This window comes from Caenorhabditis briggsae (assembly GCF_000004555.2).
Source record: "Caenorhabditis briggsae complete genome, chrI, whole genome shotgun sequence".
Lineage (NCBI taxonomy): Eukaryota > Metazoa > Nematoda > Chromadorea > Rhabditida > Rhabditidae > Caenorhabditis > Caenorhabditis briggsae.
This window is the reverse complement of record NC_013489.2, coordinates 9,301,582-9,319,062: the sequence shown is the minus strand read 5'-3', so window position 1 is coordinate 9,319,062 and position 17,481 is coordinate 9,301,582. Positions and strand designations below refer to the sequence as shown.

General features: G+C 37.1%; 2 protein-coding genes and 1 non-coding gene across 3 annotated transcripts in view; all 3 read right to left on the bottom strand.

Moving 5' to 3' along the window:
* Positions 1-43: 43 nt before the first annotated feature.
* Positions 44-115, bottom strand: CBG28975. The gene has a single exon. It is a non-coding gene (tRNA).
* Positions 116-3,375: 3,260 nt separating this feature from the next.
* On the bottom strand, positions 3,376-4,770 carry CBG12519 (the record flags this gene model as incomplete). The annotated part of the gene is made up of 4 exons (XM_002639999.1): positions 3,376-3,634; positions 4,266-4,297; positions 4,352-4,444; positions 4,672-4,770. 4 exons carry the CDS (start codon positions 4,768-4,770, stop codon positions 3,376-3,378), a joined length of 483 nt encoding a protein of 160 aa, XP_002640045.1.
* Positions 4,771-9,675: 4,905 nt separating this feature from the next.
* Cbr-gon-2 overlaps positions 9,676-17,481 on the bottom strand; it is a gene marked incomplete at both ends in the record, with an annotated part of 15,017 nt that continues 7,211 nt past the window's right edge. Inside the window, 22 exons of the mRNA XM_045239832.1 lie at positions 9,676-9,804; positions 9,853-10,143; positions 10,166-10,883; positions 10,933-11,065; positions 11,113-11,254; positions 11,308-11,371; positions 11,427-11,586; positions 11,632-11,951; positions 12,001-12,125; positions 12,173-12,373; positions 12,426-12,502; positions 12,552-13,285; positions 13,338-13,657; positions 13,701-14,052; positions 14,097-14,314; positions 14,359-14,647; positions 14,695-15,258; positions 15,306-15,450; positions 15,497-15,581; positions 15,628-15,673; positions 15,706-15,869; positions 15,922-16,179. Coding sequence (XP_045094895.1) covers positions 9,676-9,804; positions 9,853-10,143; positions 10,166-10,883; positions 10,933-11,065; positions 11,113-11,254; positions 11,308-11,371; positions 11,427-11,586; positions 11,632-11,951; positions 12,001-12,125; positions 12,173-12,373; positions 12,426-12,502; positions 12,552-13,285; positions 13,338-13,657; positions 13,701-14,052; positions 14,097-14,314; positions 14,359-14,647; positions 14,695-15,258; positions 15,306-15,450; positions 15,497-15,581; positions 15,628-15,673; positions 15,706-15,869; positions 15,922-16,179 — 5,535 coding nt within the window. The remainder of the gene's footprint in view (positions 9,805-9,852; positions 10,144-10,165; positions 10,884-10,932; positions 11,066-11,112; positions 11,255-11,307; positions 11,372-11,426; positions 11,587-11,631; positions 11,952-12,000; positions 12,126-12,172; positions 12,374-12,425; positions 12,503-12,551; positions 13,286-13,337; positions 13,658-13,700; positions 14,053-14,096; positions 14,315-14,358; positions 14,648-14,694; positions 15,259-15,305; positions 15,451-15,496; positions 15,582-15,627; positions 15,674-15,705; positions 15,870-15,921; positions 16,180-17,481) is intronic.

The following is a 17,481-nucleotide window of genomic DNA, read 5'->3' as shown; positions in this document are numbered from 1 at the left end:
GCATCTGTAAAATGTAAATTTCAGAAGGTATCAAAAAAGCGTTTGGAGGCACGGGGAATTGAACCCCGGACTTCTCGCATGCGAAGCGAGCGCTCTACCCCTGAGCTATGCCCCCACAAAAAAAAACGTGCAAACAAGATTTTCAAAAATGTATTGCAGGAAAAATATATATAGATCGACGAACTTGGAATGAGAGAGATGAATATAAAAAGAAAGACAATGTTCAAAAAATTCAAAGAATCTTTTGTCAGCTCAAAAAAGACTCTAAAGTATTCCAGAAAATCAAATCATCTCGCACTAGAAAGCTAATTTTGGAGATGATCAAATATTGGGGAAACTGAGTGAACTAGCCGTAATTCTGTGTAGAAAAAAAAAGAATTGCACCTGCTTTCTTCTTCTTTTTCTTTTTCTTTCTTCTCAACATAAATCTGATATTTGTTGGGTCTCGGTGGTTGTGCTCTTTGGAGCATTGGAGCAAAAATTATTAGAATCATTAAGTTTGAAAAGGGAAAGACGACAAAGAAATAGAAGAAGGAGGAAAAGGAGATAACATGTGATATAGAAGAGTTATGTGACGTGGCATAAGGAAGGCATTGAAGCATAACGGTTGCTCTTTTTCAGATGGAAATAAAATGTTTTCCAGTTTTTAACACTCATGTTTCACCTTCCAAACTATTGATCCGGAAAACCGAGTTCCATTATGCTCTAAAAGTAATATTTTTCGTTTTTGTTTTTAGGAACTGAAAAAAAGTACCAGTGTCCTATAAATTCTCACACTTCGCTAACTCCCAAATGTTAACTGATATAGCTTCTAGAAAAAAGACATTTAGAAATAGCAAAAACTTTATCTTTTTAGCTCTGAAAATGGAATTGCCAATCTGAAATACATTTTGGAAAATCAAAGAAATGAATCAAAATATTACTTTGAAACCCGAGAAGAAATGACGAATTGGACATTAAAAAACCTAGGAAGTGTTGAAGTTTCAGGGGATATGGTCTAGACGAAAACGAAACTAATGAAATCTGACTGAAAGTTACTTATCATTGTCTGAAAACTGGAGGATGAGGTAGATGACTCTATCGACCTTAACTTTAAAGGCGCATATCTCCAAAACTAGGAGCCTTACAAAGTGCTGAAAACAACATAACATGTAGAAATGTTCATGAGCTACATTTTGCAATTGACAAATTTTCACCAATTATTTTCGTTTTTGAGATATACCGTTTTGAAATTAAGTGGCTTTGAAGTAAGGGAGAGGTGCGCGATAACTTCAAAATAAAACAATGAGGTAGAAAGGGATTCAGATTGACATATTTTTTGAAGCAGGTTTAATATCAAATTAGTTAGATCAAATTCAATCTGATGGAAAACTGAAGAAAAATTTTAAAACCTATAATCTCATAGTGAGTTCTATAGATGAAAACTTGACAAAGAACACGATTGAAAATTCCACCCAAAAAAATGATTCATCAGAATTCCAGGTGAAGAGGGTTTTTCCGGTGAGCATTCAGAAATCAGACAAGCGTTCATATAAGAACATTTGCTATAATAAAAAGAGAGAACAATGAGAACTACGATTCCAGGATACGATTTGAGAAACGGCAGTAATCAAAAGAAACGGGATTCACATTCTCTGTGTTCCCTCGGTTTCTGTACACTTATCTCGCTAAAAAACTTATATTTTCTTCTCAATGTTCGTTGGTTTCCATGGGCAACAGAACAGAGGCAAATCAGAGACAGACAGGAGAGATATGTCTTAATAATTGAACGTGTCTCTCACTTTTTGTCTGTCGATGATAAGAAGTGAAAAAGGAACCACAACCAGACGGTGGAGTGAGAGATATTTGTTTTCAAATAATATCTACCAATTTTGTTTTAGGTTTCCAGATCTTTTTCCTAGCCGCCTCCACATACAATTCATCGTGGGAAAATCAAAATTAAATGGAAAGTTTTGATCTTTCATCTGAAACTTCTATAACCTAGAACTCGGGACTCGACCAAAAAAGAATAGGAATTTGGTGAATATTTTCCCACGCCCCAGTTCGTGCAGAAATCAACAAGGAATTATATTTAGATTGGTGTACTTTAAATGAAAAGTCACCACATTCATTAGAATAACAGAGACTGGAATCGGAACCATACTTTATAAAATCAGGGCCCGATTTACTGAAATCAGTCGGTCTCCACTTCAGAAACTACACTTTACTTCAGAAAAAAAATACAAATTCATGATCTGTCCTTTTCCTTGGAAATTTATGATCAGTCATTAATCATGGTGTCTGACAGAAAACCTGAAAAATTATGAACTAATATGGTCTACTGACGTAATTTTCACTACTTGAGTAATTGTTTTTTAGATGCTCAGCTTCTATTCCATGTAATATTATTTTGTTTAAAAAACGGGAAAAAATGTTCAGGGAAGACGTGAAAAAAAAGAAAAGAAATGAATGAGAAGGAGAAAATTCGAGAGCTCTAAGGAGTAGAGAGTTGGTTGGCAGGCAGCAAAATTAGAATTATAATTGGAAGTTTTTGAATAAGTTGACATTCCGAGAGACGCAGATTTTCAAGAAACCACAGCTGTTTTTGTTTTTTTCTTGTTCAGTAGAGGTTATTTAAATTTCGCTCTGTTTCGGAAGTTTCCAATGAAACTAACAATAAGAAATTGAAAACACCTATAAAAAAGTTGAAAATACATCTAGAAAAAAGTTGTTATTCTTTTAAACAATCGGATCCGGAAAATTAAAATGTTTTTGGGTTACTGTAGTTGTTGTTGTGGGACCTTCGACCACGCCTACTGAAGTTTCTCTTCCACAGCTCCGAATTTTTATACCAGAATAATATGATCTGTTTTTTTACAAAGTAACAACATCTTTTATTTATCTCGATCGAAATCTGAATTTGAAAATGAAGGTTCTCAAAAAAACTTAGATTTCTTTAATCTTTGAGTTGACGAATTCAACAATTCGAGTGAATAAAATCGCAAAAATTCAAAAAAAATTAGCATGTTATTAATTTCCTGTTATTTCATGTAACCTTTAAAGCAGCCCACATAATCTCAGAAATCAGTAAACAGCCATTAAAATGCAAAAAGTTCATTTACTCGATCAGCCAAAAAACAAAACGAAAACAACTTTTTCACAAATCATTAAATGACAAAAAACACCCGCTGATATAATTTGGACACAGACGATTTTATGGGAAGAGCTCTATAATAGAATACGAAAAGAAAATTGAAAAAAAGAAAAGATTCTAGGTGTTTTAATCGGAGTCATCAAACTTACCCGTAGGTCAGGGAGAGCTAAATCTTTTCGAATTCTGACGCTTCCATTTTTCCACTACATTTTTTTCTCTCGAAAAACAAGAAAACAAACAAATTATATGTTAACTGGAATCTCAAAAAGTGAACTTAAAGTTGTCGAATTCGATATGGAGGAAGGATTTGCTGCACGAGCTGCTGCCGCTGCTGCCTGTTGAGCTTCGTATGCAAATTGAAGACTTCTGGACATGACCAGAAAGAAAGCAGTCAGAAGAACTATTGCACAGAACAATTTGGAAATGTTTGTGAGTGTTGAATTGTTGTAAAAGTCGTCCAACGGTTTGTGCTCTTCTGTGGCTGCTGTACCAAACGCCAATCTGTAAAGTTAGAGGCTGGTTTTGGGAAGAAGACAACTTTCGGTTTCTGGTTTTGTATTGAAAAATGTTCCGGTTAAAGATTTGTGTTCGGGGTTTCGTAGAACCAAAAAACAATTATGAAAATGTTAAAAAATTATTTAAAAAATGAACAGGGAAACTGGGATTTTTGCTCGGAGCTTTCCCAAAAACGGCTCTATGGCGGACCATGGTCAGATTTTGGTCTGAAGTTGAAAGTTGAAATGGTCGGAGGTTGTTCTGATTCCGGATAAGTACTAAACTAACCAAACTGCAACAAACTTATACCGCGGTAGTATTTCAACTTTCAACTTCCAACCAAAATCTGATCATGGCCCGCAGCCGTTGTTGGGCAAGTTCCGACCAGAAACTGGTCAATACCCGCCGATTCTCTAGAGACAATATTTCGATTACTTTAGCCTTGTTCCTTTTTCATGTTTCATAGTTCCTTTCTTTTTGAAGTTCTTCTAACACTTTTATAATCTTGGGTTCTACGAAATCCGAGCACAAATCTTTATGTATCTCGATGCAAAAACAAAGACGTCACCAACGTCTACCAATATCTTCAGTGGTAAAAACAACAAACACCTTTTTGTTCTCAGAAAAAAAAACTCACTTTCTCGTTGAACTCTGTGTATAAGCGGGTAACTGAAATAAGAAGAGAATTAATATTTAAGAGAAGAACGATAGGTGGATACTCACATGAACATTCGGAGCTATTCCAGATTCAATGCTTTCATCGCTGGAACTCGTGGATTGACGACGTTCCAATTTACGAGAGACTGCTCCAAACAGCTGAAATATAAGCTAAACCAAGTTCAATGTTTCCGAAATTTAGCTAACTTTTAAAAAAACATATGATGACCTTCATAAATAAGTAATTCTAAAAGTACCAAAATAGGTTGGAAAGGTTCAAAGACGAGAAATCCATTTTGGAGATATTTTTGAAGATCTTTGAGATTTAATACATTTTGGATGAGAATTGAAAACTACGTCGAAGAGTCAATGTTCGTTAGGCTCACTTTTGCAGCCATTGTGACCAGTGCCTCAATTCCTTTCGTATGGAATTTCGAGGTCGTCGCATCTGGAATCTCTGTCGTTGCCGGCCGAACTCTCGTCATGGTGGCGCCGTTGCCGGTGATAGTAAACACGGAAATTGATTGTTTCGACAGTTTGAATCTGAATAATTATTGTTTTGGAAAAAGAGAGAATTGGGTGAAATTGTAGGATTTAGGAGAGTATGAAGCGGTTTTGATAGGGAAAAAGTACCAATTCATCAATCTATTACATTAGGTTACCTGAGGAAACATCTCTTTCGTGATAGTACAAGACGACACATATTCCAATTAAGAGCGGAAATCGTCTAATTTCAAAAAACGCAGAAAGGTAAATGAGTTTAAAAAGAAAGTATGTTTTTCATCAATTTTGAACCTGCTTCTTTAAGAATTGGAAATCTTTCAGAAGAGTCATTTTGACCATTTGAAAAAAATTTTAGCCTAATTCGAGTATGTTATTTTTTAACTATTTCTATAGAGAATTTTCTACCAAAAACTTAATTTCTGATATTAATATCTTCCGAAATCCCATTTCAGGAAAGGTGAAGACGTCGTTTCTGTAAAGCTGAAACACTCTTATGAGAGTCCATTGCTTGCATTTCGAGCCTAATTATCCCAATTTTTAGAAGAGGTAACCAAAATCTGTCAACTGGCAAAATGTTCTTAATAATATAAGCAACATTTCATCAGTTGACATACTTTTGCTGTGAAATTGAGATAATTAAGCTCTAACAGTAAGTGTAAGTATTGGGTGGCCTTATGTTAGAATGTTTGCTGTATTCCTTCTCGAAAAATCGAAAAAAAAAATCTAGAACGGAGCAATGGATGAGGGTGTGAAATATATGAGAAGGATGATTGAGAGTGATGATAAAGAGCAAAAATGGATGAAGAGAGTGAAGGAGTCGAATCGCTGATATGCATTTGAATTTCCGGTTTAATCAACATGAGAGCTGACGTGACAAGAACTGCGTACAACTTAAAAACATGTGATTTGTGATTCAGATGAGGAGATTCAGAATCATACTTCTAGATAACACTAATGGCAATACCAAATCAGCTATACTTTCAATATTTGGTTTTCATCTACCACAAAATACAGATATTCCAGGAGTTTTTTAAACAACTAGCTACGGAGTTTGATTCTTATTTTTATTTTTGAATTTCTCTTTATCAGTAATTAGAAAAAAAACCGTTTTCCCTCACGACAAATTTTTTGATAATATGTGTCCGGCCCCAAAAAACACCAGCAAAAATTTTGGTTGGCTTTTTTCTTTGTTCACGATGCTCGGAGCAAAAATGTATGGTGCGGCTCACGAGCCATAACTTGGCTGAAAAATATTCATGAACTTTTTGAGAATTTGTTTACATAATATTTCCAATACAGAACAAAACAATTTTTCACCAATATTTAAAAAAATATGCACAGGTCATAAATGTTAATAGTAAAGTAAAGTAATAGTAAAGTTATGAAGGTCCAAATTTTAATTCAACCGACTTATGGTTCTTGAGCCGAACCATACCATTTTTGAACCGAGCATGATAACTCGAGAGTCCGTTTTGCAATTTGCGCCAAAATTTGTCTACTGTTTATTGAAACCGGAGGACACATTTTGCCTGAAGTTCGTTTTGAAAACTGTATGAAAAAGTTTTTTTTTTTTTTTAGTTTTTTTTTTTTCTAATTCTCAAATCACTTTTTCAACTAAAAACATTCTGGAAATTCTAAAAATGGCATCTCCATCTTTGATAATAAGTTCAATCAAAAATTAAGAAAAACAAGACACAAAACTATTAGGATCCTTAAAGGAAGATTCGACTTTTTTATTTCTAGTGTGTTACTCAAAACTATTTTTTCTGGCACCAAAAATGCGTTTCTATTTTGAACTGAAATGAAATCCCAAATTATCCATATTGGGTCATTGAAAAAAAGCAATATATTTTCGTTTTTTTGTTAAAAACTGATTTAAAAACACCAACGTTTTATGTCCCTGACCCCCAATCCCTCTTAACAAGTCTACAAACTACGTCACAACCCAAATTTCTTAGTCACTTCATTGAAATTCCATCCGGAACCTCTTTTTCTAATCAACAAGAGATGTTCGTTCGTCTTCTTCTATCACATGTTTTTTGCCGGAAATATTTCAGCAAAAAGTCATAATTCCTCTCTCGAGATGAGGGTGTCTATGTTTTCATATTCCGATGTCTGTCTCCCCAAGAACAGAAAGCGGTTTTCGTGGAATTCAATGAATCTAGATGCTTCTCTTTTAGGGATTAAACACGAACGGATGTCAACAATTTCAAATTCTATCAATGTTTTCAGTTGGACAAAATAAAAACTAAAGTGTAGAGAAGAAAGATCAATTGAGGTCATGAAGAAAAGAGAGGGAATAGGAAAAGGGAATCTAAAAATCAGTTAATTGTAACAGCAGTTAATTGAAGTAACTGGAGAATGAGCTGAATACGTGAAAAGAACCACAAAAAAGAAATGGAAGCAAATCAAGACAATTGAATTAGTAGAAATCCATGCTTTCAGGTCTACAGACTTTTGAAAATTCAATTTTGCAAACTATGAAAGACTCAGTTTCTATAGTTTGGGGACAGAGAAAAAAGTGTGGTCAAAACATGTTTATTCAAAACATGTTCAAAAGCTGTTTCCGTTTAAAATAGCTTGCTAAGTAACGTTGGTAATTTCCAAATCAAAAATTTCGAATTCGCAAATCATCTGAATTATCATCTGAAATTACCCTCGGAAAGTTATAAAACCCTCGAAAATATGTAAATTATCTCAACTGTTTTTAGTGATCAGTTTTTGGCAAATAATTCGGAGGGTACGAAAATTCGAGGGTACGGCGGGGTACAAGACCTACTATTCGGGGGTACGAAATTCGGATTTTTCAGGTATTTTGTACTCCTGAATCGGTTCGCCTCGATGTACCCTCCGAATTATTTGCCTCAATATGCAGCATCGAGAGAAGACAGCAGTATTTAGCAACTTATTTCCTTGATGATATAAAATGTCAACAGATTTTCAGATGACAAAAGTTTCATTTACAAAATTTAGTCCAATACTGGGATATGAATTAAAAACATTGAGGATAGTCTTCTAAAGCATTATCCAAACATAAAAGTTTGCTTCATACAATCTTTTCACAAAACGAGATACACTTTTGCATGAGACCCCTGCTCTCAATACTGAAATTTTTATGAGTTTCATCTGACTTAAGCATGACCAGGAACCCAGATTTCAGAATTTATGACATCATTCTGAAGTCTGGCTGCAATAAAAGTACATTGCGCCGTTGCTCACACTGAATCGATTCTTAAATTCAAAAAACAAAAAAACTTTCCAATGATATTAAACTGAATTCACTTAAATTAATAGGTAAATTGAAAGTGTGTTTTTATTCTATAAGAAGAAGGTAAATAGGTGGTACGAACATGGAGTGGAATGAAGTTTCCTCAAAGAGACTCATTCAACATTCCACGCAAGTCCTCTCTCTTTCTCTCTATCACATTCTATCGTTTTTTCTTGGTTTTTTACTAGTCGTTCGGGAACTTTTTTGAATTTCGTTTGAATCTGATTACCGTAGAACCTGTAATAGAAGGACCCCCATACGGTTAAGTTCAAGCTTAATTATCTAGATTCCATTGCTAGATATCAAAAATATGTCAACCGACGAAACACTTCTGATATTATGATAAACAATTTATCAGTTGACAATTTTTATACCTCTCGCAGGAACCGAGATAGATTTGCTCAAATTTATCAGTTAGCGGCCCTTCTTTTACAGGTTGTACGGTAGTTGGAATAGTGCGAAAGGGGAAGAATGAGTGAAAAAGAAAAGTTAGAATAATCTTTGGTCAAAAATTTTTGTTAACCCAAGAAGAAAAGCTTATTTCAGCAGTTTGTCCAATTTAGAAAACTTTTGCGAAAACTAAAAAAATTCCGCATTCGGTCACAAGACTCTAATTGGAAAGAAAACACATTTTTGGGAATAGTTCCCAATTTTTGGGCGGAAATTTTGAAAAGAAAGGAAAGAAGCCGAAAAGAAATTCAAAAAGATCAAACTTCCGGAACATGTCTGAAAGGAGATTACTGTGCCAGAAAAAAAAACCAATTTTTTAAAAGTGTTCGTGATTTGGTTCTGGAATATATTACCTAGATTTCGGTTTTGGAATCATCTGCAAAAAAACTAGAAGAAACGTGAAGAAACTGACAAATCCGTGCAGAATTCAGAATTCATGTATGATGTCCACAGAGCAACCAAACTAGTCACTTATTCAAAGAAAAGTGGTCTAGTTCAGTCTAGGAAAAAGATATCACGACCTCTTTTTCTTCTACTACTGCCCCTTTTTTATTGTTGACTTTTTCCGAATGGGCGGTTCTTCAAATCATCGAGCAACTGCATGAATTATTGACTCGTTTTCTCATCAATGTGAGTCAAATTTGAAGTTTCGACGAAAGTAATAACATGAAAGGTGAATGCGTCGGTGGATGTGTGTTGATGTCTGGTATTTTTTGAAGGTGGAATTCCAAAAATCTTAATTTTATATAAATGACAACTAAACCGAGCTAGAATTATGAAAAAGACAAATGAAACAAAGTAGGGAAACAAAAAAAGAATAAAATTGACTCTAGAAAAAAGATATATTGAGAAAGCATGGGGAATTCCGGGATAAAACAGTTTCAGAAAACAGAAAAAAGTGAGAAGTGGGAGCAACCCGCTGCGAATCGGAAGGAAATCACAAAACATAAAGCAAATGACTTAGAATTGGTAAAATGGGCACGAGGACAGAATTCTTGTGGTATGGATGCTCGCAAAGAAAAAAAAAAGAATAACCGCAATGAAAAATAAAAAATAATCGAAAGTATAGAAACGGGATTGCAAGTCAGAGAAAAAAGGGGGAAAAGTGATACACAGAAATCTGAATATGGGAAAAAAAGAAGAGTACGATAGTAAAAATGCGTAAAAATCATGAAGTGCTCGGTTTCTTCTCCGTAGAAAGCGTAGCCCTTGAAGTGGAAGGAGAAACAAGAACAGGAGTTGAGTGAGGTGCTGCTGTTGCTTCTTCTTCTTCGTTAACAATTTGATGGATGACAGGCTGAAAGATATCAGAAATGAAGAGTTATTCTCAATTCATCAAACTTACATTTTTCATTTCAACCTCAATCTGCTCTCCATCAGATAAATCGGTTTCTAGAGTATTAGATATTGGTCGGTTTCGAGTAGATGATGTTTTTGGATGTTGCATGAGATGAGAATGATGGTGGTGGTGATGATGGTGATGTTGGGGATCCTCTTCATCATCCTCTCCGTCCAGCTCATCGTCTTCTTCGTCCTCTTCTTCAGTTATCACATCTGTCAACTCACAATCCGCTTGAGCTTCGTCTTCTTCTTCTCCCCCATCTTGTCGATCCTGAAAACAAATAATTAAAATGCTCTTCCATCAGAATATCACTTACACTTTCATAAATCTGTTCTCTGCTGGGAGACTCATCGGCATGTAACGTAGGATTGATACGAAGATCTCTAGTAGATCGCTTTCTTGGCGACGGGATCATATTATCTCCACCATCAGAATCAACTGGTGAATCATCATGACCACTACTGTTCGAACGATTATTCCGTAGCCGACGTTCGGGATGTCGGACTGCGATCGAATCGGTGATCGATGTGTATTCCTCGTGACGACGACGAATCGACATTGTGGACAACTTTGCATGCGGTGCAGGCAATGGATCCATAGATGCCACTGACAGAAGTCGTTGTTGTGGAATTCCAGATACTTCAGATGGTTTCGGAGACAAAAGCATCGCATTTCTCTCCTCACTAACGTATCCTCCACAAATTGTAGCCGTTCTGTTCCTTCTGATTGGTCCAGGTGGAAGGCTGCTGTTGTTGTCAGCTGATTCGTTATCCTGTTCCTCTATTATAGGATTACTTCCCGGTAATTTCAGAAGCATCGGACCAGGTGTTCCAGAGACCGATTCTGGTGAGGGAGACATACAACGACCCATCGTCGGCATAGTGTGCTGGTTGAGAAGAGCACGAACACATTCCAAAATTTCATTTTGTGTCTTCTCAACAGAAGCCAGACGAGCTTCAACGTCATTGATAGCATCTCGTCCCATCGTTTCTTTAGCTTGTAGGTCAACTAGCCTATTGAGGATTTGGTCAGTTCTGGAAAAATATTCTGATTGCAGAAGGTCACTTAGGACTCTGGACTAACCGAATATCCGCTCTCAGTATCCTCTGCTCGTTACTCGTATTCTTTTCGTTCATTTTTTGTCGTGCCAAATCCTCCATACAGTCCTCTTCGAAATCGTGCAGTTTTTCGATTTGATCGCCATTCAAGAATAATTCTGGAAAGAAATTCAAATATATTATGTCACAAATGAAAATTTCATACTTAATGAAAAGTCGAACATCGGGTTCTCCCATAGCACTTTTTCACTGCTACACTTATATCGCAACAATTGTATAGCCATATAAAAATAATAAATAGGAGTCAGTGGAGGCGGTAAAAATGGTGTTGATTCGTATTCCATTACCTGAACATTTTTTAAATTATAACCGGGACTGAAGAATCAAGTGATCAACATACCTGTCTGTATCGTTGGAACAACCAAATCTGCTGCGACATTTCATCGGTGGCATCGAAAATGTGACTGTAAAACGGAGATTATTTTCTATGATCTTAAAGAAATTAGGTTGATATCTCACTTGAAAATGGCAATTAGCATACTCATTAGCAGAATATTAGCAATGAGCAAAAAGAAGGTCATGAGAAGAGGCGGAATCCAGTAGCCAGGAACACATGAGAGCCCAGATGTTCCGTTTCCAAGGATCACAGGTTCATTATTTTCCAAATGTTGATCCCAGGCTAAATGAAATCAAGCATTAGGATTTAATGATATTCAGTCCTTACCTTCATCACCACAAGTGTCGATTTCATCAGCATAGACTTCTCCGTACAACATGAAATATGGTTTTAGGAAGATGTTTCGAACCAGAATCCAATGCCACTCTTCATCTGGGTAAGTGATACTTTGGCGAGCTAATCCAAATGATAGAAGAGTCACACATAACATCACAATTATGTATGACATATTCTGAATCATTTTTCCAGCCATCGTCACATAAGGTCCCAATTTCGGATGAACACTCAGATAGTCCAATATTTTCATAGTCCACAACACGGAGTCGCATGCCAGAACAACTCTTCCGTACTGACGATATTTAATGTCTCTGTAATAAAAAAAAAATTAAAAATCGCAAAATCCCAAATTCAACTTACTCAAAGCATCGTATCAGAAAACCAATAATGTACAAAGTGATTGCAAGAATAGTAATACAATTCCAAAAATTGCACACATACGTTCGAACTTTTTCATAGTACGGTTTCGCATCTGACATCACTATCTATAATTCAGCAATCAGGTATTGGTCAGGGTCACAAAAATGCTCACTTTTCTCAGCTGCTCCAACCCAAAAACCCCAACATATGCAATCAGAATGTATTCAATCACAGTGGGTTCTGGTTCCGTTCTAACTAAAAGAGTGTAGGTGAAGAGGATGATAAAAAGTGCATATGAGATAGTCCATGACCAGAAAGTAGTGATTGGAGCTGAGTAGAATTCGTAGAACCGACGACGCATTTTTATTTTACGCTAGAATGAGTAAGTCATCATAAGATTTGAATAAATTATATGCACAACTTACGGTTCCTTGAAATTGTTCCATTAGATTTGGACGATCCGTCGAAGTGAGATTCGATTTTTGTAGTTTTGTGAGATTCGCTGAAAGAGAACTGGATAAAAAATTCAACTCCAGACAAAGCTTGCTTACGATCAGATCCATAGACATCGGTTGTTGGTTTGCTCAGATCGGATCGATGATTACTGATATAACGAGAACGACCATTAGCACGATTTGGTGATATGCCATTTTGATCTCCAAAGGTACCGTACTCTGCCGTCAAACCTCCATTCTGAGTTTGTTTGTGTCCAATTTCTCCAGCACTTGCGTCTGTCTCTCTATCACATTTCTCGGTCTTTTTAGCCTTTCGTCTTCTGCTTTGGAATAGATTAGCTATTGTCATTGATTGGACGCTTCCTTGAGAGTTCTTGCGAGTTCTCTTCTGATCATGATTATGCTCGTCATCGTCATCTTCGAAAGTACTAGAATCGCTTGAACTTGAGCTAGAACTCGATGAGGATGAGCTTGAAGAAGAACTACAATAGTTCATTTCATTCTGATGTTCAGCTGCAGTCTGTGGTTGATTCAACAACTCTTCACGTGTTTTGAATTCAAGCATCGTAACGAATGGAGGACATATTAGTCCGCAGACAACTTTGATATTGGAATGTGTTCTAATTCGAAGACCTCCATGCCAAAGGTCGGCAAGGAGAATCTGGCAGCATGGATGAGCAAGGAAGTGTTTGTTGTTAACGATGACGGCCAGTGCGAGACAGGTTTCATTGCTCCAATTGGATAGCTCGTAAGTTAGCAATTGGAGAGTTTGTGCATCATCGACGTGGTAGCAATGATCTAATAATTCGAGAGATAGCTGACGGAACTCTCTGGAAATATATTCATAGCTCCAAATATTCTTTAGCCTTACTATGAACTCACTCTGCATATTTTTTGAGCTCATCACAGATCTCCACTTCCAAGTAATCTTCTGCGGCTTCCGTTGACATACTTTTGTACAATCGACATGCAATAAGAGCCTTCGCCATCGCCTCTTCTCCGTGTTGCCACATGCACATTGCCATATCTTGTCTTTTTGTAAGAACCGCCCATATCATCAACTCGCTGTATGGGTATCGGAAATCGGATTCTGTTTGTGAACCATCGGAGGCTGATGTCAAAGATAGTTCTTCCTCAAATTCAGATGTACCATCGCGGGAGTCGCAGCCAAGATTAGGAGGTCGCATTGGGAGGGTTGGGAACTGAATTTTAAAAAAATTAGTCATGTTTCTCCTTCAAACTCACATTTCCGCGGTATGCACTCCTCCATAATATGTGATTGCTCAATGCCCGTGATCCACTTAGAGCTGATCGATTTCCAGCATCGAACATGGGTTCCTGATTTCCAAACGAGTTTCCGAAAACGCTAGCAACAGGTCCACCTCCGAGCCCACCCAATCCTTCTGTGGACTGTCTCGACGCAAGTCCAGAACCACCACAAGATGTTCTGTTGAGAAAAGCACCCATAGCTTTTTTCTGGAGATTCTTTAATTTCTTCATCCTTTGTTTGTATTTATCTCGGAATGACGAAGTAGTGTAAGAGCATTTATAGGAGTTTCCCATCAGCTTTTCAATAACCAACCCAATATCCGGCAATCTGAAAAATATAGAAATAATGTCGACTGTTCTGGTCTTACTTACTTATAACGGTATCCAGGACGCACTCTAACCACATCTCTGACGATGTAAAATAAGGTATTTGGTGGTCCTTTGTCGGTATTGTAGAGCTCATCGAGCCGAGATATGGTGAGAAACTTTTGCATGTTTATTCCCTGTTCAAGAAGTAGACGTACAAAATCAACGCGATCATGAATCAGTGCTTCCATCATTGCATTGTGAAGAGCAGCTTGTGGCCATTCCTAAACCAAGTTATTGGCTTATTTTCATTTCAAAATCTACTTACATGTCCCATTGCAAAAACATCCGATCTCGCAATATCTACACGATTCCATGCAAGCGCAAGTGCCAATTGGTCCGATGCCGAGAGATTTTGTCCTTTGAGAAGAGCCGTGAGAATAGCATGGTCCACATCGTGTTCTCCTTTTTCTCCGAGTCGGAAGATTGTTAGTAGATTATTATGTTGGGCGCATACGATGAGTTCGTTAAGGAGACGATGAGCTGCAGCCTCGCTGCACCCAAATGTTGTTTCAACAAGAGCAAGTACTTGTCGACGGATGTCATCGGGAAGAAGTCTGAAACGAATAAATCCTAAATGAATCTTTAGATTGTAACTACTGACCCATCCTCAGTGACATTCTGATGCGCAAAAGCAAGAAGATCTGCTGCTCTGCCACTTCCATCACAAACCACTACGGGAACACGTGGAACATTTGTGACATAGTCGAGAACCGATCGAATTGTGCAACTTCCACCTTCAAGAACAACACAAACGACTGGAACACTCCGAGTGCCTCCAAATATTTTCTGCTTTTGCGAGATGTACATTTCGAGCCTCTTTCGAAGGATCACTTCTGCTCCGTATCTTCCAACAGTTCCGTTGTCCACGAGCAAAAAGTATGAATGTCTGTTGTTCAATCCAATGAATCTTCCTTTCGATGAACTCGGAAAGTATGGAACCGTCTTATCCTGTCCAATGAACTCCTCTCGCTTCTTCAACAGTCCCCATGGAGCAATTCCAATGCACACAATTTTGTTTCGTACCGCAGACTGAGCACCTTCTAATGCAGCTGCCACGTGTTTCACCACTCCAGTATCACATCCACTCGTTATGATCCAGGCTCCAGTTGTTGATGCAGCTTTTAGAAGACCTTTGCGGAAGACTCGGGCAAGTTTCGGTTGAAGACTGATAAAAGATAATATGATTTAGTTCGGAATTTAATGAAAACCAACTCGAAATTGCTTGTGCCACCGTGCACTGTAATGATGAGACGAGGAGGAGCAATTTGCCAGACATGTTCAAATAGAGACATGATATATGCTGGTTCAGTATCAAAATTCATTCTGACATACTGTGCTTTGTATGGATGGGGACCACCTAAAATTGAAAATTTGGATGAAAAACAAAACTCTCAAACTGCAACCTTGAAATTCGACTTGTCCGAATGCATTTGTTGCGAGGGATACTGTATGTCTACGAAGGCTCCATTTCTCATTGGCACCACGTCTCTGCAAATTTTGACTTTTGAAATACTACGAAAACCATTCAACTTACGGTATAAGTAGTGTTCTGTGCTTGAATGTCATCATTATCGAAAGTACTGATTGATCTTTGTTGCTCTATGTTGCTAACGATCGTTTTTGCCTTAGGAATTCGGAAGTAAGATCAGGAATATTTCGATGAGCTTCATTCGATCTTCCACATCCACACTTTCTGAGATCCCGACTCGATGGAATAAATCGAGAGCATTCTCTTCTCGTAAATGTATCCTTGATCCAATTATGGCGGTTCAAAGACTGCAACATCAGTGAATTGGATACAAAAACTTTTCAAATTCTTGACACTCACCATATTGGAATCAGTGAACCTCATTTGACTGAAAAGCGGTATGGGTAGTACTAGTTGACCACTGTTCGCAGTCACAGAGACATCTCCAGAAGCTACCGGTAGCTGTCCATTACTTCCAGAATTCATCGTCTGATCCTGTGTCTGTGCCGTTGTGAGTCCCACATTTCCTTCTTCGGCTCTTCTTCCACCAAATGCTGATGACGTGGTAGGAGTCGCCTGATCTCCACCTTTTGGTTGAAGATAACGAGTGACTCCCAGCTGGAAATATATCGAATTGAACCAGAGAATGAAACTGATTAGTGCAGTTGTTGTTAAATTGGGAAAGTATTTAGAGAGAATTAGAATTCGAATCCTACTTTTTCACTTTCCACAGTATACCAAATATCCGATGGTGAAGTAGTTGAGTATCTATGGTGACGATAGCACAGATCCATATTTTAGTGCAGAAAAGTGCAGAAACTCAATTTTTATAGGAGGAGTGAAGCTTATTCGATTGGGTAAACAGTTACTTCTAAGCAGTGAGTGTGGCTTGATTGATTGCCAAAAATATTAGAGTGCGCTATCAAAAAAAAGCTGAATGCTACAGATGGAAGAGACAATGCAGACAGAAAATTTTGGAAGAAGACAGCTGATGAGTCGATGTTTTGAGGTGTGAAAATATAAGATAAGGATTCTAAAAATATGCATCGAGTTCTTTCTTTTTTTCATTTACTCAATAGCTCATTTTACATTGTTTTGTACTGGTAAGTGAGAAGATCAGTATCGAAAAATGAGAAGAAGAAGGAAGTTGATTTTCAAAGTTGTTCCAATCTGATACTCTTGAGAAAAATACCATAAAGACAGATTTTTAAAGATGCTATCTAACCCTTTCGCTTAATTTGTTATTTTATCGAGAACGATAGAACATCGGTTTTGATTTTACAGTAAAATGGTAGAGTCTACAAAGATCACGTTAGGAGAAGAAGAGAAGGCAGAAAAGAAGAAGAAGAAGAACAAAGGAACCATGAAGAAAAATCGAATGTAGATCTTATGATCTTCCGAAAAAAAAGAGAACGATTTTTAAAGATGGTGAGGGACGCATGGTCTCATTGATATGAATCATTGCAATCTTTGAAATCAATGGCAATGCTAAATTCACAGAATTTCCAGTAACCATGGAACGTATTTCTTCCATACCAGTTTAAAAAATAGAAGGGTTTAATTTTTGAACTTGGACTCGGGTTTAGACCTTTTAAAGATTCCGAAGACCATGGGCGAATGAAATACCCAGAGTGGGAAGTTCCCAAAAAATGACGTCTTCCGAAAATCGTGTTGAGATCAGAGAGTAAAGTGATGTGAATAGAGATAATAAAATAATGTGAAGATCAGGTTTGTTCAGGAATTTGAACTGAATGAAAGATTTGTTAAGGCTCCCGGACATTTCGCAGCCGCGACATTACGCAGCCTCTGATAACGTCAGAAAATCAGAATTCCAAATTCTTCGATTTTGTCAGAAATTGAATTTTCGAAGAATTCGGCTGAAAAAAAAAATCAAATTTCAGCTGAAAAAAATAGCAAGCA